The following is a 26199-nucleotide window of genomic DNA, read 5'->3' as shown; positions in this document are numbered from 1 at the left end:
CAGGTAGGGAACATCATGGTTTCTCATTCTCTAGGTCCTTGTCTCACCCTCCCAACCCTTCCAGAACCCAAACCACCTCTGGACCAAAAGCCCTCACAATCCCAGCCACAGGCTGGGAAAATAGGTAGGCACCATAAATACAAAGCTCAACATCATTTTCAAAAAAAGGATTACTGCAAGTCCATCTACTACCCACAGGAAAGACCCTGAGTCCTGGGAACAGCAGGGAAAAAAAAAGAGTGAAAACACATCTTCTTTTCTTCAGAGCACTTTACAGATTCTGGCATGTGTCAGCATTTCTAAAGTAAACTCTATTTTCTTTAGATGAAAAAGATAAAAAAAATAAACTCGGAATTTAACCCAGTGAAAATTGTTTTGGCTATTCACAAGCAATAAGCCATAGAAGCAAGAAGAAAAAAAAATCCATTGCTTTTGATTTATTTATTCATTCATTGTCCATCTCCTTTCCCTCTAATGTAGAAAAAAAGAATGCCTTCTACAATTCTGCAAGTCATTAATCTTTTCAAAGAAAAAGAAAATCATCTAAGCTTGCCATGGGTTGTCCAGCATCTTGGAACAGGAAATACACGTTTAATTAAGAATATAAAAGGAAAAAGGGAATTGATTTTTGCCTATCAAATGTCTCACTGGTTTCTACAATTAGGAGGTCACTATAAAACCTTCAGTCTGGTGAATTTTATCACACATTATGTTACACAGATGTTAAAAGCAGCTACAAGCCTTCACCCTACTAGTTGCTTTGTTTTATTTTATTTATTTATTTATTTATTTGGTACCAGGGATTGAATTCAGGAGCACTTGACCACTGAACCACATTCCCAGACCTATTTTGTATTTTATTTAGAGGCAAGGTGTCACTGAGTTGCTTAGTGCCTCACTTTTGATGAGGCTGGCTTTGAACTCATGATCCTCCTGCCTCAGCCTCTCGAGCTATTGGAATTATAGGCGTGTGCCACCATGCCTGGCATATTTATTTTTAAATTTATTGTTGTTGGTGGTTTGTTTTTTATTTTTTGTTTTTTGGGTTTTTTTTTTTTTTTTTTTTTGAGACGGGGTCTTGCTGCATTTCCCAGGCTAGCATTGAGATCCTGAGTTCAAGCAATCCTCCTGCCTCAGCCTTCCACGTGACTGGGACTAAAGGTATGAAGCATCTTGCTGGGCTAGATTGCTTTATTTCTTAACCTGGGTGGCAAGCACATTGGTGGTCCTTCTACTTCTCTTTAGGCCCTCTTGGAGGTCTTAAAACTTCATACGAAATATTGTTACATCCTCAAATCTTCTACAACAGATTCTATTCTGGGCTGTTCAGTGCTAAAAGCAAAGAAGGGAAGTTGGAAATGCCAAAATGTAATTGCAATAAAAAGCAGAAAGTATATGTGCCCAATACCCAAAGGATGTTTAAACCTTCAAACCTGTGCCACATCATTGAGATTTATTAAGAGGACTAGATTCTAGAGTCATCCTTAGGGGTATACAGTTATCAGATTATTCTGAACACCTGTTGAAGACTGGGCAACTAATTAGCCAAATGAAACCCATCGGTGGCCACGCTCAAGTGTGATCATTTCACCAGCTCCTTTGAATTTGCTTACATAATCTTCCCTCAGCACCAATCTTTCACCTAGAGTCTGTGTGCGAGGTTATGACGCCCCAGGATTCTGGGGGAGATATTGTGAAAGGCCGGAGCTTTCCATCTAGGTGAGCTGAGTAGCCATCCTTCCACTTGGAAGACAGCCCCTAGTTTTTTGTTTTTTTTTTTTCCACATTGCAAAGAGGAAACGGTTACTGTCTCCCAATCTCTCTGCCATGTTATTAACACTAATTGTTCTGTACCCTGCCCAGAGAAAGCACGACAGGAAAGATGCTCCCCAAACTGAGTTTCAGTCCTAACTCCCATCCTTGTCTAAGCTGAAGTTGGTCAGGATCCCCTTGCTCCTGGCTGAATAAGGTTTAATTTTCTAGCCTTTCCTTCTGCCCTGTTTGCTCAGTCTTCACCATCCTGCACAAACCCTTAAAAGGTATTAAGTGAGCAAAGAAAAAAAAATTGAGAAAGAAGAGGAAGTAAAAAGAAGAGAGACTGAAACTCCAGCTACCCGAGAAAATCCATACGCTGTCTAATCACCCAGCAGGAGCAGCTGTTCCCTCACCCCTTATTCCTCTCTAAGAGCAGGGCTTTTGCTAGGTAAAAAACAAAACAAAACAAACAAAAAAAAAAAACGGCAAAACAACCTATAAGTGCTCTAAAGAAGTAAGATCCTGACGTTTAACACCTTATTTGTTTCGTTTCTGAATACCGTTAGACCAACTGGTTTTACTTCCTTCTATGGCACACACACAAACCCCACAGAAGCCTCCTGGGAGAGGCTGCCACTCCGCCAAAGCCTGCCTTGCACACAGCATGCGGAAATGCCTGTTTTATTGGCCTCATTTGGTAAGTCAGAAATCTTCCCTCTGCTCCACCAGTTAACAGATGGCAGGTCCCTTTTGGTAGCATCTTCAAAATACCCTTTTCCTTTAAAGTATGCCAATTAGTTAAATATCACTGTGGTATGTCTCAGCCAAGAAGGGAAGGGAGAGACCTGGAAGACAAAGGGTCAATGGAAGAGGACACAGATGAGAAGTCACACTCTCCTACCTTCGCCTGACGACCCTGAGAGATCGATGATCACATATACTCTTCCTTCTGGCTCCAGATCAATCTGCAATTAAGAAGATCACAGCTCAGGTTAGTGCATTTTGTGTGGGCAACCCAAGGGTTCCACGACGTTTCCATCCCAAACTGCTGAATCCTACAATTACAGAGCCAGGCAGTTCCTTGGTCCACAATGTGTCCAGTGAATTAGGAATGAAAGAGAATCAACATTGACTGAACCTCTACGGTGACCCAGATGCAGTACTAGGAAGTCTGCTACATACTCCAAAGGTAGCATCTTCTGAGTGGTTCTCAATTGGAATGGATTCTGCTCTACAAGGAACACTTAGCAAACATCTGGAGATGTTTTTGATTGTCATGACTGGCAAGAGAATGCTACAACTGGTATCTAAAGGTAGAGGCTAGGGAGGCTGCTGAACACCTAACAGTGCATAGGAAGGTCCCCACAAAGAATCATCCAGTCCAACACTGCACCAGTGCAAAGGTTAAAAAATTCCTGTGTTATATCTCATCTGAGATCAGGAAACCATGGTCCAGGTTCCAGGTCCCAAGATGAGTGGCAGTGCTGAGATTCAATGCCAAGACCATCCAAAGAAACTTGTGTTCTTCATTCTATACCAACTGCTTCCAGGGTTGTAACTGCTTCCAGGGGAAGTAAGAGAAGCAAAAGTCACCAGTCCTATACTCAGAGGATTTACATCCTCATCAGGGAGTTAAGAAGCAGAGAACAGTGCTGTACCAGCTCAATGATGAGGCATGGAGAACTGATGGATGACAGGCCCAAGGAGCCTAAAACTGGTACAGAAAAGCAGCCTATGAAGTCTTGATGAACAAGAAAGTCAGGAAGTTCCAGGTGAAGAAACAACATAAGCAAAGGCTTGGGAAGGTGTGTAATGCTTATGCGAGATGCAGGGGACTGCACGCTCAGGCTGAGTGCTCGCTAGACAATATGCTTTGCAAGCCCAGATTTCTACTAATGTTGTAAAGAGAAAGTCAATACCGCTAACCTCTTACCATTGACCTACCCCCACCTTATTCCCTCCCTGCCTCAAATCCAGCTAACTACTTCTGCTCAGCAGAAGTAGCCTGATAAAATCACATGGTGAGAGAAAAATCAGAGGGCTGGGTCTCTTGAAGTTAAGACATCTGTGCAAGGTCCGCACTCTCCTTACAGAACTGGGCCCTCCATAAGAGAGAGTAGTACTCCGGAAAGCTTGGATCACCAAGTCCCCTGGCTAGCTGCATACTCCCCCACAATCCCATCTGTCTACACAGAGCTCTAATTGGTTCATAAGTGCCAGGCTCGCTCCCCCCAACAAGCTGTGCATTCTCTTGAGGGCAGGAACCACTATCCCTCCTCTTTTATTTTTTTTTTCCCATTGTCCCCAACAAGGAGCAGCCACACATTTAGCAAGCCACTTAGGAAAAGGCAGTCTGGTGGATACTTCCTCCTCCTTCAAGGTCAAAGTCAATTATCACCTCCTCTCTGAAGCCTTTCCAGATATGCACAGTCATAATTCATTACCCACAGTACACTAGACATGTCCTAATCATGGCTCCTGTTAAACCAACACAGTGTCCACATAGCCATCATCCCTGCTAGTCGGTATAATGGCCATATCTGCACCCTGCCCTCAGGGTCTATTGGTCAGGAAACGCACAATACACATTCCTGAACTTAGGAAAAGGTTCTGTGTTTGGGACATCCATAACCTATCCTGGGTCATTCATCCCTCTAAGCCTTCATCCCCAAGGAAGAAGGGAAGCAGAGGTGACTAGACCATGAGCACCACATGTGAGTGCCTATGAGGCAAAGAAACTGAACCTGAACTTGAACCCCCACCAACCTCTCTCACCCTACAAAAAAAAAAAAAAAAATCCAGGCATCCAGAATCACTTTTAAACCCCACTTCATTGTCAGACTTTGCCTTTAATGGCTGAGAGCATTTAAGGTTTCCCTCGAATTTTCATTCTTTTAAAAAGGGAACTTCCATGTCTCATGAATAAAGCCACTAGTGACAGTTCAGGTACTCTGTCTGGAGAAGGAATAAGGGAGTGCAGTGAGCAGATCTGCACTGCACCCAGGTATCCCACTGGACCTGCTTACTGAGTCTCGGATCCAGATGGGAACCAACCAACAAATTGACGATTCCATGAGATAACTTTTCTCATCCCTTCCACCCTAAGAGTCCATGATTCTAAGTTTATGGGTAAAGAAAATGTTCCCCAGAACTCTCACCACTAGTACTGACCCCAGCACAAGTCTTACCCAGCCCCTGCACTGAATTACAAACAGGAAAACCAACCACTGGCCCTACTGAACAGAGCCAAACCAGAATCCTGTCCCTGCCAAAGTTCAAAACTATCAGGGGCCCTCTTGCCCCCAAAGTATGGAATTTAAATAACGTATGCCTTTCGTAGATTAGATCATCCCTCCCAACCTCGCCAGCAAAATGAAACACTTTCTCATATCCTCCGAGTCAAAGATTTCCCACGATTGTGGCCTTTATGGGCGAAATACAATGCTATCTGGGAAAAGCAGGGAGGAGGATAGCACAGGAACGAGATGGGTGGCGGGGCCTGTCCGGAGGCAGGCAGTGAGCCTATCTGTGCAGAAGGGGAGTGAGAACTCGTGGCTGGGAGGACCAGTCATTGACAATCAAACGTATTAGGATATTAACGTTCAAGATAGCAATCAGAAACCATTCGAGCGCCCTACTGCTGCCTTGGGGCTGGTGAACTGCATTTCCCGACAGAAAAATAGAAATTAAGCTATTAAACATGCCAAAAGCAACAAAGAGCTTTGCAGCCTGGGCAGATAGCCGCTGAGAGCTGGCCAAACCCCAGCCAGCCAAGTGAGGAGGCTCTGAAAATCCATCTAGGGAGGCAGGACCTCCATGGCGATGACTGGAGGGGTCGCTGAGCACAAGGGGTGGTAGAGAGCAGGGGCAACTTGGTTTCATCACAAATTCTACTCATGATCATGTGCCTGGATAAATAAAGCAATGTAGGTGCCCAGCCCTGCACAATCCTGAAAGCTGTCAATGGGCAACAGTGCCCAGCACTGGCAATACATAAAAGCAGACCCGCCACCTCCTCCAGCCATTCCCAGGGTTAGTTCTGAACCCGCTCTGTGCTCCGGGTTCCTCCCAGTTGTTCCAGCGCAGCCCTATTCATCAAATCTTTTGAGACCTTGTACCTTTCCTTGACAGTCTTCCCAGTCACCATCTCTGTTTTCTTTGACAATGATCTTATTTCAAGCTACAATGCCTTTGGCTATCCCTCCATCCAGGGCCAGAAGCCAGGCAGGCAAACATGGGGAAACAAACACAGCCTTTGGCATCAGACCAGAGTTGAAGCCCAGTGTTGTCCCTTCTGAGTGTCCCACTGAGTGGCCTCTACCAGCCTCAGCTTGTTCATCTGCAAAATGGATCATGTGAGACCTGTGCAGAGCGCTCAGCATGCAAACGTTAGAGTGCCGTGGGAGAAAGTAGATTTGGTGGGTAGCCTGAAGTGAGCAAGTACCCTCTGTACTCAGACTGCCATTCTGTGATGTGGAGCTAGTAACAAGTCCCATGTCATTTGGGCTATTGTGAGGGTCAATGAGATCATACAGCAAAAGAGTCATGACCGCTGCCTTTGTTATTCAAAGGCCCAGACTGCAAATATTGTGCACCTCAGTCCAATGTTCTTTCTACTACAACCAACTTGCCCCTAACAAAAAAGGCTATTTTCTCACCCCAAGTTGATATCATGACATATTCTTCCAGGACATCTCATGACTCTACAGATATGTTGAGAATATCAAATGCAGTACCAAGGTTAGAGTCGTGGGGGGTACCTGACTATTTTCAAAGCCCTTCACATACCTTAGTTCATTTATTCCAGACAATTAACCTATAAGGCAACAGAGGTGTTCTTAGAGTCATCCTACGTATGAGAAAACTGAGATGAAGGAAGGTAACTGGCAACTCTGTTCCACAGTGTGCCATGTGGGGCACGCCAGCTGCACAAGTTCAGGGAGCATCTCGCACACCCTGTCTCTGGGAATGTGTCCCCTGGAACTGCGCAGTCTGGAGGTAATGGGCAGGGTCTAAACCCACACCCTCAGCTCCTGGCTGTTTCTCCCAGCACACCACACCTGCTGGGCGGGAACTCTGCCAACAGGGAGCAAAAGCTGAAGGCCTCGCCCACCCACGAGCCCCGGGCTGCCTGCTCAGTGCAACCTCAGTCCCAAGTGATCCACAGGTGTCTGCATGCCTGGGTTTCAGGGGCCATTGGGTTCAAGGGAAAAGAGGCCAGAAACTCAAAGTCAAGCTTCCTCCTAACCACAAGCTCAACTTTCACCTGAAACTACCAAGCAAACCTTTCCCCAGGACAGACCACAGGGTCACACGCACCCAATTTGAGTTTTGCTTCCCTCTCCAGCTGTCCTCAGCAGGAAGCTTGGAGACATGCAAAGTCGCATCAGAAAAAAAGAATCCAGAAAGGAGAAGAAGGAGAAAGAGAGGTTTGCACTGGCCTTGTTCCACCATTGAGGTCCCGGATCTTTGAATGTTTGTTTCTTTTTCTTTTTCACTTAGAGGAGGGTGGGGAGTGAAGGAGGAGGTGGAAAAGGAGCCATCAAAAGAGACTAAGGGATTCTTTCCCAGAGCAGAGGACCCACGGCCCAAGTCCTGCACCCCCTTCACTGCTCCCACACATTGGGCATACTGCAAACCCAAGACAGCCTGGCACAGCAGAGGTGAGCCAGCAGAGCGTGGGACATCACACAGCAAGCATGGAGGCCCAAAATGTGGCAGTGTTTAAGCTGCTGGTGGTGCTGATTTTTAAGTTAGCAGCTGATTTAATAAAAGACTCTTCATTTGGGGAAGAATTTGCTTCTTCACTAGTAGAGCGCACTGATGGGTCAAAAGGCAGAGGGTAAACATGTAATGCAATACTTTTAGGGTTCCACTCTGATAACAGGCTTGAAATGGACTACTTTTCATAAAATAAAGCAGGGAAGAGGACTATTTCTTTCTCAGACCCCTTTCGCTGCAGGGCCAAGACATTATGCGTGTTAGTGTATATCCTGGCAGGGCAGGACCTGTCTGTTCAGCACAAAGGAGAGACCTTATACGTACTTGTGCATACTGCCTCAATGAATGAATGAATGGCCTTATTTTACTTCAATAAATTTAAAAACTGGATCTGCACAGGTGAATCATGGAGAGATTTACCTGCAAAGCCATCAACCTATACACAAAGGTTCACAGTAGCTTCATTCCTAACAGCCCCAAACGGTCAATGACCCAAACATCCTACAACAGGTACATGAAAGAGCGAACAGTGCTGGAATGGAACTTTAGTCAATTATACCAAAAAATGATCTAGAGACACCAGAGAAAATGGATGCTAAGCCAATTCCACTTGTGCGATGTCCTAGACTAATTTATATTTCAAAAAGCTCATGGGTGACCCCCTGGAGTCAGAGGTAGTCATGACTACCAAGAGACACAGGGGACACTTTGGGAGGTGACAGAAGCATTCTATTCCTAGGTTGTCAGGGTGCTTAGTGAATGCACCCACTGGCAGAGAGCAACAAGCTGCACTTCGTTAAATGTAAACGACATCTCAATGAATCGTTGTTTTTTTTTTTTTTTTTAAGGAAAAAAAAATGAAGTCCTTATTTCACATAAGGATTCCGCCACAAGTTTCCTTTAAATAACAGATCATCTTCCCACCCTCAGAGCATTTAAAATCTCATATTCCATTTTTAAAAATAAAAAGACTCATTCAGAGTTTTTCAAGAGCACATCTGTCACACAACATAATGCACACCTACCCGCGTGGGCGCGCACATTCACACACCCACCCACGTGTGCAAACACATTCACAGGCACACAGCTCAGCCACCTTCTCATGTCGGCTGTGATCAAAATACAATAATAGCAAGAAAACACTTCCAAAATGTAGGTTCAAGAGTCTACTGAATTACTTAACTCTGTCTCTGTGTGTAGATCTGTGTTTCCTTGTAGATAAAACAAGATAATTAGACCAACTGCTTTAGAACGTTTTTTTTTTTTTTTTAATGACCTCAGTGACCTAAATATTTATGAATGCAGGACTGCTTAGATAAGTTTTGGCACATCGTAGGCATCACAATACAAGTCCTGAAAAAGATCAAACTGTACTGACATTATAGAACCTATCTCTGGGGTGTACTGAGTGGGGGTGGCAGGGTGGGGAAGCAAGGGACAAAATGTTTGTTTTGCTCTTCAGCCATGGGGGTATGTGAGTGTACATACACACTTGTTCTGAAGACAGACTGTCTCTGGGAGGAGTCCTAATCAATAGGAAACAGAGGCTGCCTCAAGAGGCAAACACTACAGAATGAGAGCAAGAGAGATCAGGAGAGGAAGCTGATTGTTAACCTTTTTGAACCATTAGGAGGCTGAAGCAGGAGGATTGCAATTTTGAGGCCAGCCTCAGCAACTTAGCAAGGACCTAAGCAACTCAGTGAGACCCTGTCTCATAATTAAAAAAAAAAAATAATAATAATAATAATAAAAAGGGCTGGGGATGTAGCTCGGGGTAGAGCACCTCTCAGTTCAATCCTTGCTATCAAAATAAATAAATATTTAAAAAATGAAAAGTATGTTCCAAGATAACCTGTTACAAAGTTTAAATTAATAACTTTTTTTAAAAAAAACAAAATGTCCCTTTCACTTGGCAGCTGTTTCAAACTTCCAAACCAGCTCCCCCGCCCCCATTGTAGAATGCCCCCTCGAATCTGGCTGGCAGATTGCTTTCCCATCACCATCAGAACCAACTGAGGTCATAGAACCAGCTGAGTTGCATCCATCATCTCTGGGGAAACTCGTGTTTTCTGGACCAGAGGCCTGTGTTCCACACCCTACCTTTCAATGTGCTGGAGAAGGAGTAAATTCAGGTTAGCACCTGCTTTCTCTCTCCAGTGGGGCTCTCAGAAATGGTCCTGAAGAGAGATGGCTCTCTTTGATGATGAAGTTAGCTAAAAAACAACTCCATACACAAATGCCCTCCTGAGCAGGGAAAACACGAGAAGGTGCCAAACCTAAGGTGGAGAGTGTATAATGGTTTACAAAGCATCCTCTGGTCTGGTCACTGGATAGTGTTTCTGCCTTCTTTGTGGGAAATGGCAGGACAGGACTGTATACCCTAAGAGGAGGCAGTGAGCACAAACCGCAGGAAAATGTAGCCACTTCCCCCAGACATTCAAAAGAGAAAAACTCCCTGCTCTCAATCTGCACTTCGCAGTTTGCTTTTTGTTTTGGAACGGTCGCTCTCACGGGGTGTATTTGGATGTGTGTTTTATTTTACATTTCCTATGTCTTATGCGAAGTCGGTGTATCTCAGCGGTGGAGAGGAATAGCTTTGAAGCTAGTCCACTGGGGTTCAAATCCAAGCTCTTCCTATTATAAGCTGTGTGGTACTGGCTTTGATTTCCTCATCTGGTAGATTGAGAATGTCACTGTGATGCCAGGGAGGATTCAACAAGATGGCAAAGCTCTTGGAGCGGTGCCTGACACGCAGCTTGCTGCCCACAGACATTAACTACCGGGTCATTGTTATTATTTCCACCCAAACCATGAACACCTCTACAGCAAAACCACATCCTCCTTGAGGGTTCCACAGTTCCTGATCCAGAGATGGACACAAGGCAGATAATCCATAATGAGGCCCAAGTGGAACTGAATGAATCCACATGGAACAGAGGCAAACTCACTTAGCAGCTCAGGACTTGGCAACAACAAAACATGTCATCTTTGTATCAGGACTTTTCTGTCTGATAACATCACAATCTAGTAGAACCTTTCACCGATGGCTGCTCACAAAGATGACTCCCTTCAAAATCAAACATTTGAGCTTCTCTAAAGATTGTTTTATTCATAATAAGCATCACAGTTGTGATAAACACCCTTTACTGAGCACTCTACATGTGTTATCTATGCCAGGGAGGAATATCCTTATTCCTAAGTGCTGCATAGGTGACAAGACTGAGGCTCAGAGATGGAAATAACTTGTCCACCTTCTCATGCTCTGAAGAAGAGCAGGGTGGATGGAAGCAAGACTCTCCAAAGCCAAACCCAACACTCCCGACTGGTACCCTGGAGCTTGGCACCTGCCCAGCAAGCAGCAGGTGCTCCAGGAGACTGTGAAGAACAAATTGTAGCTGTTCCTGGGGCCCATGCTGGGTGGATAATGATAACAGAGTTGCTTCTTGGACACAAGAGCAACAAAAGCAAAGCCCTATCATTGCCCTCCTGAATCGCTGGCTTAAAGCACACCAAACCCACAAGCAAGACAGCTGGGCAGCTCAGACTGAGCACAGATGTGATGCAGGCTGCCCAATCTCGGGGAATAAATGACCTCCGGGGACCATTCCTGGATGGCAATATTCTGTACATCAAGTCCTATTTGCCATTGCTTCTCTTCATATAGTTGGAGCCATTTTATAAAAATTATGGAAGCATGAAATTTAAGAGTCAGAAGCAACTTTGAACTGACTTGGTTTAGGTGCGCAAAGAAACAAAACCAGGGTTAATAGTTTTCTTTTGCCTGCAAAACTAGCCAAATTTTCTTTTGGACTATGTATTTATATGTTATTGAGTAATTAAAGTAGAACCAAAACTAACTATTGTAATGTGTTTGGTTTTAAGAAATCAAAAAGCTACATGTCTCCCTATGATGAGAAGCAATAGTTCTCTGTCCCATTGGTCCCCAGAGGGAACTGATTTTAATAATTCCTACTTGGGTTTTGCTGGTAGTTATTGCCATGTTCCTAAATAAAATGTTTGTACCTCAATTTCCTGATTTCTGTCTTGTTCTGCAGCTGAGATAGATGAAGAATAGCTCACTCACGACCTCCTTTTTTTTTTTTTTTTTTTTGGTACCAGGGATTGAACACAGGGGCACTTGACCACTGAGCCACATCCCCAGCCCTGTTTTGTATTTTATTTAGAGACAGGGTCTCACTGAATTGCTTAGCACCTCACTTTGGCTGAGGCTGGCTTTGAACTCACGATCCTCCTGCCTCAGCCTCCTGAGCTGCTGGCATTACAGGCGTGCGCCAGCTCACAACCTTCTTCCTCCTCCTTCCCTTTCCACAAAATAACAACACATCACAAATTCTTAGTTTGGGGGCTGAGGATGTAGCTCTGTGGTAAAGTGCTTGTCTGGCACACATGAGGCTGGGTTCAATCACAAAGGAAGGAAAGAAGGGAGGGAGAGAGGAAGGGAAGGAGGGAGGGAAGGAGAAAGGAAGAAAGAAAGAAGAGAGACAGGGAGGGAGGGAAGAGCAGAAGATTAGAAAAGAGAGGGAAAGGAGGAAGGAAAGATCTGTCATCTGTCTTGACCTTTGGATTCTCAAGGTTGACAGCACTGACTTTCTGTTCTCTAGTCAGAATTAAGTTCCATGTGTATACATTGGTGCTAAAATCTGAAAACAAGTTAGTAGTATTTACATATGATGCCTTTGTAAATTGTATTAGATACACTTTCCATGGGCCCAATGTAGCAACCCATATGCCACTCAATGGGTTATAGATCTACCATCAAGTTCAAATGGATTATTCCTTTTTCACTCTACCAGTTGCCTTTCTCAGATCTTCAAGTTTTCCCAGGGTCATTTTCTTTCAGGATTTGCCCTTCTTGAGACCCTCACTGTCCTCTCCTCCCTCGTCCGCCCTCACTGCCCTCTTGTGCTGCACAGCTATAGAACTGCACCTCCTTTCACTGCTCAGCTGTGTGCAGCCACTGTTATTAGCATCCATTATCTTCTTTGTTCTGGATCATTCCTTGGTTTTGCTAATAGAGCGCATTCTGATTGAAATACTGATCAAGAGTGGATAGAAAGCCAATCATCGAAAACCTTTCCACCTGTCTTCGCACATAATTGATAACATGGCCAGATACAAAATTCTAGGTTAAAAAAAAATCACAACCTGCTGGGAGCGGTGGGGCACACCTGTAATCCCAGCAGCTTGAGAGACTGAGACAGGAGGATCACAAGTTCAAAGCCAGCCTCAGCAATGGAGAGGTGCTAAGCAACTCAGTGAGACCCTGTCTCTAAAGAAAATACAAAACAGGGCTGAGGATGTGGCTCAGTGGTTGAGTGCCCCTGAGTTCAATCCCCAGTACCAAAAAAGGAAAAAAAAAAAAATCACAATCTATCAAAAGCTTCTAACATCAACACTAACAACAGGCTGAGGCTGCTTGACTGCTCTGTTTAGTATGTCCCTTAGTTTGCCTGTTTTGTTTTCATTCTCTGGAAGTTTGAGATCTGTTTTACTCTCTGTGTTTTAAAATTTCACGATGATGTGTGTTGTGGAGTCTTTTCTGATCCATTGTGCTGAATGAAATAACTTGTGGGAGATGCTCTTCTATTTATTCATTGAAACTGGCCTCTTGGTTTTCCTTCTTCTTTTTAGGAAACTCTCATGCAGATGTTGGATTGATCTTTAGGTCTCTTACCATATGGTATATGGAATATAGATTTCCATTTCTTTTATCTTTTTATTCCACATTCTAGGAGATCTCCTTGACTTTATCTTATAATCCTTCCACTGTATTTATTTCTGACAATATGATGACTTTCCAAAAGTGCCTTCCTATCTTTTTGTGGTCCTCTCTCTCTCTCTTTCTGGGTTTTTTGTTTGTTTGTTTGTTTATGAATACCACACCTTTCTAAGGATACCAGCCCTAATTGCCCTTAGGGTTAGATGCTGGGAGCTGCCCTTAGAGCAGGGACCCCTGAATGAAAGACCCCTTTCCTCTAGAAAGGATGCCCCTACTGCTTTGATGGTTCTCCCCAAGCCATTGTACCATTTGTCTTTCAAGTAACCTGCCAGTTTTATACCCTGGGAGTCCAGATCCCTCTGCAGTGAGAGTGGTGGACGTGACTCCACACACAGACCCCCTCAGATGCTCATCAGACACAGAGCTCATCCCCACCCTCTGCGGAAAGCACAGTCCCCCAGCCTGGAGCCCCGCTCTGCAGACTCACTGGCTCATGGTAAGCTCTAGGACCCTCTGCCCCTGCTCTGGGTTAAGGCTCCTGGATGACTCCAATCTGCTCCGTCAGTCACCACCCTGCCCTCTACTCTCACTTTCCGGACAGTCACTGCAATGGTGTGACTATGGCTTCCTCTTTGCTTGCTCAGTGGCTATGGACCCGCCACCCTTCTTCCTTTTCTATTACTTAGATGGAGTTTTAAGCAGCCAAAGAAACAAACACATTTGCTCTAAGGCCTCCTTGAATGGAAATTCCCAAAACACGTCATATCTGAAAGGATAATATGCAGTGTTGGGGACAGCAGGGAGAAACAGACACAGCTCCACACTGCTGATGAAGTGTAAATTGGCACAAATCTTGTAAAGAGTGTTTTGGCATTATATAGCAAAAAAAAAAAAAAAAAAAAAAAAAAAAAAATCCCTTGACCTTGCAAATCTACTTCTGGGAATTTATCCCAAATTACACATGTGCAAAAAAGATTTAACTACAAGGATGATCAATACAGCATTTTATTTATTTATTTATTTATTTGTTTGGTACCAGGAATTGAACCCAGGGACACTTAACCACTGAGCCACATCCCCAGCCCTTTTTATTTTTTTTATTTTGAGACAGGATCTCCCTGAGTTGCTTCGGGCCTTGCTAAATTGCTAAGGCTGGCTTTGTACTTGCAATCGTCCTGCCTTAGCCTCCTGAACTGCTGGGATTACAGGCCTGCGCCAACGTGTCTGCTCACATAGCATTTAAGAGTGTAAAATTAGAAACTAATTATTTAGTAATAGCAAACTATTTAAATAAATTGTAGAATGTTCAAATTATTGGATACCATATAATCATGAAAAAAATCTTTAGAATCATATTTAATAACATGGAATGATATCACAATATGGTATTATGTGGGAGAATTAGATCATAAAGGAATATGTATTCTGTGATCCAGTTTTGTACACCTAGGATGTGTTTTGGGTAGATGCACACACAAAGGAAAAGATGGTTATCTACAGAGGAGTGGACTACTGTGTGATTTCTATTTCTTTGTGCATATATCTATAGTCTCTAAACTTTCTATTTTTTTCCTACTTTCTACTATAACTTTGGGGTTAAATATAAATAAGGAAACATTATCTAACTCAATCCCCTCACATACAGGTAAGGAAACTGACACGATGAGGTTGAGCCAACCTTTTAAGCACCTATGCAAACTGTTCAGAGTTAAAAGAAAGAAAAATAAACTCATTTATCTTAATTTTCAGTTCTTTAAGTTATGAATTTAAAAATGAGAAATCATTTCTAAATTTGTATGTTTCTTTAAAAATGTAATTTTCTGGTCAAATGGTAACAGCCCCACTCAAACCCAATCACCAATTATGATGATAAGGAGCTGGTATATTCCTCAGAGGGGTACAGCTTGAACACACTAAGGAAAAGCTTCAAATAACATAAACTAGGTTAAAAATCCTTTGCTTTGATCACATGTCCTTCTTTATATGATAATGTATCTCCAATTTTGTGGGGTGACTCAGCCCCATAGTTTTTTATACGTTATCTCTAAACTATTTCTCATGTAACAAATTGTCACGGCCACAAAGAACTCATTGATCAGGTGACAAGCAAATACTTCCATTATGAAGTGACCATACAGTGCCCCTCACCTAGCTGCAGAGTGCTACCGTCTTGGTTTCCACAGCCATTCTTTGGAATATATTCCCCTATTGTCTTGAACATCCAATAAAACAGAAAGAAAAAAAAAAAAAGAAAGAAAAAATGCTGGTTTTAAGAAAACCAAGCAAAGGCCTCAAACTTATTTCATTGAAATCAAAATGCAATTAATAAAGCAGATCAAAAATCGGTGATATTTTCCCTTCAATCAGATATTCAACCCTCTGTGCTGAATTTTAAAAGTAGCAAAATTTTAAAACTTTTATGTGTCAAGATGGTAAAGGAGAGGTAATTAAGAAGTGTGGCAAAGTTTTTTAATTTCTGGGATGGAGTCCACCTTTCCACAGAATCTAATGATCATCTTGGAACGTTCAATTGATTTCTGTAACTAAATGAATACAAAAGTTTTCAGGTACAAATTACATATGAAAAGCCAGGACTAGCTACCCTGTGAAAACGGGCAACTCCTGCTATCCACTCTGTGCTTATTTCCTACACTCTTTACAAATGAACAGGTTCACTCAGCCAGACAGTAAATGGGACTTGCCCCACCGAAGCCCACACCAACCTCTTAGAAGGGAAGATGCTTGCTGAAGTGCACAGCCAAGGGGATCTGAAAATAGTGTGTTCATGCTGCATGTCAGAAGGCCGCCTCTAGGTGTGGCTTTCTGTCCTGGATATTAGATTTCCACATGGAATCTGGGCCAGTGCAGATAAAGGTTCTATCACTTGTGATGTGTTCCAGACCACAGGAGAGGGATTCTGTGAGCTCAGACCCAGAGTACTTAGGGCCATTTACAATTGTTAATTAATTAAGAGGTGGCAGGACTCCCAGTAAGTAGAAGAAAGAAACCACTCCCCAAGCACAAAGGAAGTTCTCAGCCTTCCAAGGACATCAAAGGGAAATAAAGTTTAAAACTTTTAAGTCTATCCTTATATCCATCCATCAATGCTTTGTTTAGGCTAGAAGAAACTGAAACCCAGTTTTCTCAATAGAGCTTTTCTAATTTGTTTTGCTTTTGATTGTCTTTCACTTAGAGTATTATATGCCTTATTTGCAAAAAAAAAAAAAAAAAAAAAACAAGTTCAAATTCTGGGTTTGGAGATTATGTTAATTGATCCCAGGTCATCAAGGAAAACCCTCCTGATTACTGGAAGGACCAGCCCTGGGCATATCTGGGGCAGAGAAAGGAGCAAGTGTAAAGACTGGGAGATAGAACAGATCTTAGCCCTTGCCAGGAGTCAGTGGATATGGGAATGACTGGGGTCAAGTGGAGGAAGCTGCAGGAGCTGAGGTCAAAGAGGTGGCATGTGGCAAATACTCTATGGCTCTGAATGGCATGGGCGGCTACAGCAGAGTTTGAGCCCAGCAGTGCGTGCTGTGACTCCCACTTTAAAAGGACCCATCAGGATGCCATGTGGAGAACAAAACTTAGGCACAAATGAGGAAGCAAGAAGGCCCCTTAGTAGGCCATCACAATAATCCAGGCAAGAAGGAATGGTGGTGAGGAAAGGTTGGCAGTCATGGGAATTGGCCAGAATCTGCGTATATTTTGAACCAAAAGGGTATGCTGAGGGCTTGCACACAGGGTAAGAGAGTTAGGCAGTGCACAGAGATTTCTGGCCTGAGCAAAACATGGACGTGCCCTCCACTGAGCAGGGCAGAGAACAGGGCGAGCATGGGCATCAGGAGCAGGTTAACAGAGGCTAAATGTCCACAGCTGGGAACAACTAGATAAAACCAATCTGAGGTTCAGGGGAAAGGTCCTAGCATAAAATATAAATTTGGTTATCTGTGCAGGCAGACAGATGGCACAGATCCACAATGCCTGACCCACAATTCTGACAGCCAGATAGTTTTAAAATCTGAAAGTTCTTTTGAAGTTTGGGTCAAAATCAATTTCAAAAAAGCAGACCCAAATTAACACAAGGATACTTATTATCTATATTTATTTCACTCAATGTGAATACTTACACATTTGTGATATAGAAATATTAATTTTTTTGATAATGAAGGATGATCATGAAGGGGTGATACATGGTATACAAAATATATGCTCTATCAACCTTCTAAAATTCAAAAAAGTCTGACTTTCTAAGCAAATCTGGCCCTGTGGGTTTTTGATAAGGGATGTAGATCTACAGTTTGATTCATGAAACTGGAGGAATCAGGATTAACCCCAAATGCCCTCCAACAGAGATCAGGAAGATGAGGACAGAGCTGCCCAGATGTCAGACCTCAGTACAGAGGCCTGACCTCTGCTGCCCTGGGTGGAGTCTGACTTCCCTCCTTCCTCTCTCCAAACCACCACCACCACCACACACACACACACACACACACACACACACACACACACACACTTGCCCCAGACACACAGAGTATAAAGGCTTTTGTTCTTTTTGTTTTTATTTTTGTCTTTTTTAGTCTTTTGTCTTCAAAAGATACATATATATGTCATCCTCTTAAAAAACACACACATAAACTCACACACACACACATACACTCACACACACATTATAGTTGTTTTTATTCTAGTCATAACACAGATTTCATACACCAACAAACTAACTCTCTGAACGCTTTGCAAGGTGGGGTTTGTGTGGTGAGAAAAAAAAGATAGAAAAACTGAACCAAAGTTTGAAGTTAGCATAAAGACATTTCCTGTGGCCGGGAAACCTGTCTGCCTGCTGCAGCTGCTCTAAGGCACCAACATGTCCCATCCCCCACCAACAAGCACCCCAACCCCAAACTTCTGTCAGGATGAAGTGAGGGGGGTCTGCAACGGGTGTCCCAAGTCTCTGGCCTTTTGACTGGAGTGAAAGGCTGGGGCATAGATCCCTGCCCCAGTTCCCTCCTACACTGCAGAATCACCAAGTCCCTTAGGTGTACCTTCATGGCTTAAAACAGGACATGACAAAGGGGCAAGGTGAAGATGCTGTTGATATAGCTGCTGAATGGACACAATTACCACTCCATTCATTCGGGGGGGGGGGGGGGGCTGTCCAGAGTTGGCAGGTTTGCTAAAGGTAGTGGCTTTGTAAACAACAATGAATAAAAATGAAAAGGCAAAGCATACTGCTGAATCCACCCACTCCACCAAATGGGCCACATTCTTCTGCCTTTTCCAGGGTTCCACTGGCCAATCTCCCCCAACCATTTCTGCCTTGTTCCTTCCTAGTCTCAGAAATCCTCCACGAAGACCCAAATTGTTGACCCATTCAACTTCTAAGGAAGAAGAGACAAGGAATCTCTATCAGAACTCCCAGGAACCCCTTCATGAACAGATGAGCAACACTCAAAAAGTAAGAAATACCACACAAAGGGAGGGGGTGAGGATAATTAAATACCAACTAGAAAGTTGGTCATTTTCTGCTCTACTTCTGAGTATGTTTGAAATTTTCCAAAATACAAAATAAGGAGGAGGAGGAGGAGGAAAAAGCCAAGGGAGGAGAGGGGTGAGGGTGACAGGAAACCAATGTTAACACTCCACTGGACAGCGGTCAAAGGTCAAGCCCTGGTTTTCCTAAAGATCTCAGTTGGGGAATGAGTCCTTGACACCCATCTGTGTCCCTGTGGGGGACACAAGGATGGATAACTCCCCAGGCTACAGGTATGCCTTCTGGGAGTCACGATGTCCCCCTGAGGGTCTCCCCAGCTCTTTTCTTAGTCCTCTCCTTCCAAGGCAGCAGGTAGTGGTTGCTATTAAAACCTTGTTCAGAATTTATAATGATCAGTGCTTTGGAGAAAAGGAGCTGATCACTTCATCCTTGCCTTTCTTCGTAAAGACGTTTTCTCTGACTTCAAAGCGTGTCTGTTTACCTTCCACGATTGGGGAGGACTAATGGAACTAATTGTGCTAACAACAGGACTATCCTGATGGAGCCTGCAAATTATCCCTGGTTCCCTTTGATCGCCCTGAGATTACCTCACCACGACCAACCCTGGGAAACTTCTACGCGGCACGCTCAGCTGTGCCCCATAGACAGCCAGGGGTGCAGACTCAGCAGCACATGGGATGGCCTCTGGGTGTGAAACGAGCCTGCCAGCTGCCGCTCGGTGCCAAGGGAAAGCCAGCAAGCCCGTGAGCATGTGCTGCGAGGGCCAAGATCGGCCCAGCCCAGCCAGATGCCACGTGCTCGCTCGCCCCAGGAGCTGCTACCCTCTGCGTGGGCACTGACTGAGCAAAATCTTTACCAGCACGGGGACGGAGGCACCTGCCCAGAGCACATGCATCTCAGACGCCTCGGTGGCTGCCAGTTCCGCACGCCCTAGCTCTTCTCAGCAAGCACATTTAGAGCACAGTTCAGAGGTGGAAGTGAGTCCAGGAGCAACTTGGGACAGAAACACAAGACAGCCAAAGGAACAGGTGGGGTACACCTGAAGCGCAATTACAGACAGATGGAAGCTGCTCTCTTAGAAAGCCTGCAGGTGGCACCTGACCACGCAGCTAGTGGCACCTACCACCATGGTTCACTCATGACTTCCTTTCTGCTCTCTGTCCCAATTTTATTGCTATGGGGTGATTATTCTGGAGTGTAACGCATCCCCTGGTACCCAGTCAAACCTATGGAAATCCACCACTACCTCTCCTAAAAAGTCAAATTATGCTGATTCTTTAATTCATGAATCCATCAGTGAATGACAGGCTTCCGGATTTAATGGGATCCAAGGTCTCAATAACCTGTCTGAGAAAGTAAATTCATTGGGTATGAAATATTTTCCAACTAATTCTAGTTTTCTTTTATCCAGAATGAGAATCAAAGTGACTGCTGATAAACTTTGCTGGCTGTGTATATTGGTTGAGGCCATGGGAAGGATTTTGATGTCAAGGGCAAAAGCGTCTCAAACCCTAAGAGTCACAGTCCTAGCAATCCACCCCAACATTCAGAGTCCTAGTTGAGCCTTCTTCATTCCTTGCCAAGTTGCCTGGAGCCCTGTGCCGGACAGTGAGGAACAACTAACTTCAGTAGGAGCCTGAGCTCTTTAGGGACAGAGTCCCAATCATCTTAAATCTACCCTGGGCCTAGCATGGTGTCTGTTCATTTTGGGGGTTGGGGAAATAATCAGGGTTAATCACAAAGAAGTGGGTAGAAAACCCAGTGAGAAGAGTAAATAGATAGTCACTTTTCTGTGATCATGTTTTGTCTGGAACTTTACATATCCGTCACAGGCCCTTTAGTGGAAGAAAAAAATAATTATTAATGTGAGTTTATATTTTGCATAAGGGAATCATTATCCAAATAAATCATCTTAAATCTACCCTGGGCCTAGCATGGTGTCTGTTCATTTTGGGGGTTGGGGAAATAATCAGGGTTAATCACAAAGAAGTGGGTAGAAAACCCAGTGAGAAGAGTAAATAGATAGTCACTTTTCTGTGATCATGTTTTGTCTGGAACTTTACATATCCGTCACAGGCCCTTTAGTGGAAGAAAAAAATAATTATTAATGTGAGTTTATATTTTGCATAAGGGAATCATTATCCAAATAAAGAGTTAAGCAGCAACCCTCCTTAATGGAGAGAAAAGGTTAAGAGGCAAACACTCCTAAGGCAGAAAAGAGTAGTCCACCTTGTGGGAAAAATGTAGTCCTTAATTAAGTAATTCATTCTGCATGTGACACAAATTCACACCTCTTGCCCCACAGCATCTCCAAAGGCACCCCTACCACCACCTAAATTGCCAAGTCATCTTAGTTAACCAGGTTGAAATTGCAGGTCCCGGGGCTCAAAGCTCAGAGTCATCCCGATGCATCTAAACCCAGACGAAAGGAAGGAAGTCACCACACTGAGTTGGAGAGGGCTGGCAATCACACTTACCTCAGTTCAACAACAGATTCATTCCCAAAGGAGGCGACCTGCAGGCAGGATGCAGGGAGCCCTAGGGGGCTTGTATGCCCCCAGACCCTTGCCTTATCTACTGGTGCAGCTTGGGGGTGCACAATTTGAGTTAGTTTCTAATCTTTCCCAAGAGCCCACAGCACTTCTTTCCTGGGTTGGCTCATGTTTCATTCTCTGTAAACCAACTGCTCTTAAAATGCCCTGGGTTTTCCCCAAACTACAAAATAATTTTTCTTCCATCTGGAGGTGAGAGGACATCTAGCTTCCTTGATTCCATGTGCCAAATTTGAATGTGCAATAACTGATATATGCTGACTTTATACAATAATTTTTGGAAAAAAATATATATATATAAACACAAAAAACTCAGAGAGCACTGGACAAATTCTAGAACATTCTATAGGCTGTTCTCCCAGGCCATTCATTTGGAGCCTCAAGTCCTTCTTCACAAGCTGCTATGCCTATTTTGGATCCATTTCCACTCCTGATGCCAACCCTCAAAGCCTCTGGCCTAAAGTTTCTAATCTCCCGTCATCCTCCTTAACACAATCCATCCAGCATGTAGAAACCCAACTGATCCATAAGGGGACCCTTAGCTCCAAAATGTCCCTCAGAACTAACCACAGGACGGAATTCAGTTCTTCAACATGGCCACCCACTTCCTCTGCATTGTGCCCCCTGCTCACCACTGGAAATACCCACTGTTCTGGCTAGGCTCACCCAGTCACCATCCTGCCCAAATACACACCAGTCTCCAAATCAGCTCCAAACGTGTTCCTTCCCGGGACCCATCCTAGATCCTCCTTCCCTCCTCAAATGTTCTCCACCTGAGCCACTCCTTTGGCATTCAGCATCATCCAGATTGTCAGGAACTCTCTTCTCAACTGTATGACTCCACAGGTAGCTTTTCTGGGGCATCACCTGGACCCTATAGTCCTCCAAACACCCCTCAGTCCCGAGAGTCTAACAAAGGCTCCTGCAACTAAGAGCTGTTCAATAAACAGTTGTGGCCTTCTTCCATCCGGGCTGTAAGCTCTATAGCCTCCATTAGCATCTATAACTGAGCAAGATCATTACTTCAACTTCTAAATGTTCCATACTGAATGATATAACTGTAGACATCAACAAGAGTTTTTAAATGCTGTACCTCCTTTCCATCAATCAACAGTTTCCAAATATTACAAAAACACAGTGTGTCTACATTATCCTATAGGATTATCATAGGGCATTGGGGGCTTGCAGGGGTCCCAGACCCTCCTTAGGAGTTCTGAACACAGAGTTCCCAAGCTCCCTGCCCCAACATGGTACCCCCAATGCTTGAGGTTCAAAGATGCTGCTTCTGAGATCTCTTTTGTAAGAATATCTGTCACCAGGACTACACAAGCTTTCTGGAGGTGAGGGAGCTTCCATAAGCCTTCAGCCTGATGCCAGAGAGAAAGAGCCAGAAGGCTGGGATTCTTGCCTTGCTTCTGCCACTAAGGGCCACATGTCCCAAGACAGTCTGTCAGCAGCTCAAGGGCCTCCGCTGAGAAGTCCTGCAGGGAGTTTGAAAACTCCAACAGCATTTATGTCTGAATCAAGACCCAGGGACAGAAGTTATCCTAAGGATCTCATTTCCAAATGAAAAAGTTAAAATCTTCCACTTGGAATTCCTACTGCCATAAGTTACATTTCTTGCTGGCATTTAACATCTTTCAAAAGCCAGCCCTCATCAACGCTCCCAGGTCTCCCACCCCCTTATGCTTCAGCCATCTCGCCCTCCTACCACACTCGGCCCTTCCTCCACATGGTTGGTTCCTCCCAAACTCTCCCCTCTGAAAAGTCCAAATGAAATCTACCTGAACTTTTGAACCCACGGCCACCTGGAATCTGCTCTCAATGCTGGAGCCCCTCATAGGCAGAGCCACACCTAGATCATTCTTGCTGGGCCCTGGAGATTCCCCTCTCTCTGCTGGAGCACGTGGAACACTGCTGGGCACTTTAAAAATGCTCAATAAACTTTTGTTGGTTAAATGATTTCATACCAAGAAAAACCAAAGCTCCATGATGTTTCCATTACAGTCAGCTGGAGAACCCATTGAAGATGCATCCCTTCAGCCAACCCACTATAAACATTCTCCTTTATTTTGCTGTTGAGCTCATCTCAGCCCAGTAAAAGTCCTGCATGCAGGTTCCATCTGCCTTCTCCAGACCAGTGATCACTTGCAATCCCATTAAATTCACTATTACTTTACAAAGAAACCACCACCCCAGATCTGTACAGTGGGCTGTGTAGTGACAGGGCCCGAACCCATCTTGATGCAATTATTTCCTTGTGTTGTTGCTTCCCTGTAGTCTTACCATTGTTCTTCGTTTACCCAGAGAGCTATTCTGAAGCTTTATAGGAAAAATGAGTTATGACTTGCTTTACATTCCGCACCTCCCAGGGTACCACCATGGGTTTCAAAGCTCCAGTCAGTGGCTCTCAGGACTCTGAGTCAAGCAATTTCACAAACCAGCTTGCTATGGAATGTCATCCAATCCAGCCTCAGTCCTTTAACCTCCCACATCCCATCTGCACTATGTGGGTGCTGCCTTACCATCACCTGGACTCTCATCCCAGGCCCAGAAACATGAAAAAAAAAAACACATGCAATCCATCAGTCCGCTTGGCATCGAGCAAGCTGGAAGAAGAGAACCATCCCTGAAACCACAGGCTTGGAGAACAGATGGGCCACTCAGCTCTGTGGCTGAAGCAGTTGAGGACAATGTGTCCTCTTGGATCCATCTAGACCTTGACTCATGAGAGTGGCATTCTCCCTGACTGCCCCAGAGGAAAGTCAGCATTCTGAGCCAGGTGAGTTCTGGAGACAAGAGGAAAAGACAGACCACATGGCATGGGGTGCGTGGCCTTTGGAGTCAACTGATTGGGCCCAAGCCCCACCTAGCAATGGCTTGACCTCAGGCTAACCAGCTGCTCTCTCTGTGCCTCATTCGCACTCCGTAAACTGGGAGAAACGGTATGCTATGGTTTGGATGTGAGGTGTCCCCCAAAAGCTCACGTGCAAGACAATGAAATAAGGTTCAAAGGAGAAATGATTGGGTTGTAAGAGTCTTAACCTAATCATGAATTAATCTACTGATAGGGATTTCCAGAGTGGTAACTGAAGTGGTGGGGTGTGGCTGGAGGAGGTGGGACTTAGGGCATGGCGGAGGTGTATATATTTGTATCTGGAGAGTGGAGTCTCTCTCTCTGCTTCTTGATCACCATGATGTGAGTTGCTTCCCTCTGCCACCATCCACCGTGATGTTCTGCCCCACCTTGAACCCTGAGGAATGGAGCTGGCCTTCTATGGACTAAGACCTCTGAGACCGTGCACCCTCAAATAAACTATTCCTCCTTACAGTTGTTCTGTTCCGATCCTTTAGTCACAGCAGTGTAAAAGCTGACGAAACACAGTACCTGCCTCAAAGGTTTGTTGTGAGGGTCTGATGAGTTAATTTATATAAAAATGCATAAAAAAACTGTGACCATCATCATCCTGGCTATTACGATGACTGATCTCCACCCCCCCCCCCACCCGCCACCTTTGCCTTGTGTAAGCAGGAGAGCAAAGGCCTCACTCTGAACAGACCTTCCTGCAAGAGCCTCCAACATTTCCAACATCAAACAGTCCTTGGAGCATTTAAGTCATCACACCAAATGGGCCTTACTTGCTTTCTTCCTCAGCAAATACCCCAGATTGCAAGCTACTGGATACATTTGGTGGCCAATTTGAGAATGTTTACACAGGTTTTTATCATTAGACATGTTTTGGAAATATGTGTGGTGAGAGCTGAAGCAGGGCAAAGGAGAAAACAAGGCATTAAAAACATCAAAAACAGGTCTCCACCTCCTCGTATTAAAATTGCAGTGGTCATTCTCCACCAGAATTGGAGGCTTGTTACGATCCTCTGTTCTGAATTCAAACCATCAGCTCAGAATGCTGGCTGGGAAGGAGATAAGGCAGATGGGAAAAATGAAGGAAGAAAGGATTCGGGAAGGAGGGTGGAATCCTCAAGTGACACCCTTTGGATGTTCCCGTTTAATAACAGTTTCCGAGAGCCTTGCCCACCAGGGTCCTGTCCTTCCTCAGCAAACATCTGGTCTCATAACGGAGACCCAGGGCCGTTTATTCTTTCTTTGCTAAAACTTCCGGTGGGGTATTGATCTCATAAATGTTATCCTTGTGGCTCAGATGAAAGGCAACTTTCAAATCCAGAAGGGGGTGGAGGGCAGCCAGTCCATCTATCTTCTGAAGCCATAAAGATAGAAATCTACGAAGCCGCAAGATTGATTTGTGTTTACAGCTTCAATCCCAAATATTTGGAATGAACATTTTGATGTAACAAAAACATGTCCTATGAATGCCAAAAAGTAAAAGCAGAACTTAGATGTCTATGTGACTGATAACAGTTTTTACCCTGCTGATCAAATGATTATGCAAAACCATTATGAAATTCTTGTTGCACCAATAGGGGGAAAGTCATAGCATCGTAAGTATGTCACTTTCTTTTTTCCTGTTGTACTCTAAAAACCAAACTGATTTAAACTCTGCCCAACTTCAGGGTTGAGAAGGAGAAATTCCAGGAAGACTGAACCTAGTCTTATTGCTACCGGAGCTGGATGGAACCCTACCTGTAGCCCATACCTTCAAAAGCAGGCAGTGAGGTGTCCACCTGTGTCCCCCCCACTGTGGGAGGGCAGGTGGAGACAGCATCAGGCTTGCCTTAAAAGGCAGGACTATATTCGTGGCTTCTCCTTTTTCTGGGTCTCATTCCCCAGAAAAAGCATTAACTAGTGTTCCAGGTCCAGAGCATCCAGGGTGGACTCAGACAGACCACTGAACTTGGTTGAGCCTCCAGGTGAGCAGAGTTTGAGGGTTATTTGGGATTTTAAAAGTTGGCACTCAGCAAACTGAACAGGCCTATTATGCATGAATTGCAAAGCCAAATAAGTGAGCCATGGCTAT

The 26199-nt window shown here is 44.3% G+C and overlaps 1 protein-coding gene across 2 annotated transcripts in view; it reads right to left on the bottom strand.

Moving 5' to 3' along the window:
- The window catches only part of Prkce (protein kinase C epsilon), a 475888-nt gene that overhangs the window by 295259 nt on the left and 154430 nt on the right, over positions 1-26199 (bottom strand). For both annotated transcript variants that reach the window (XM_076833998.2, XM_076834000.2), the window contains exon 2: positions 2657-2720. In XM_076833998.2, coding sequence (XP_076690113.1) covers positions 2657-2720 — 64 coding nt within the window. The remainder of the gene's footprint in view (positions 1-2656; positions 2721-26199) is intronic.

This window comes from Callospermophilus lateralis, chromosome 14, assembly GCF_048772815.1.
Source record: "Callospermophilus lateralis isolate mCalLat2 chromosome 14, mCalLat2.hap1, whole genome shotgun sequence".
In the NCBI taxonomy this organism is placed as follows: domain Eukaryota; kingdom Metazoa; phylum Chordata; class Mammalia; order Rodentia; family Sciuridae; genus Callospermophilus; species Callospermophilus lateralis.
This window is presented reverse-complemented; position numbering and strand designations above follow the sequence as displayed.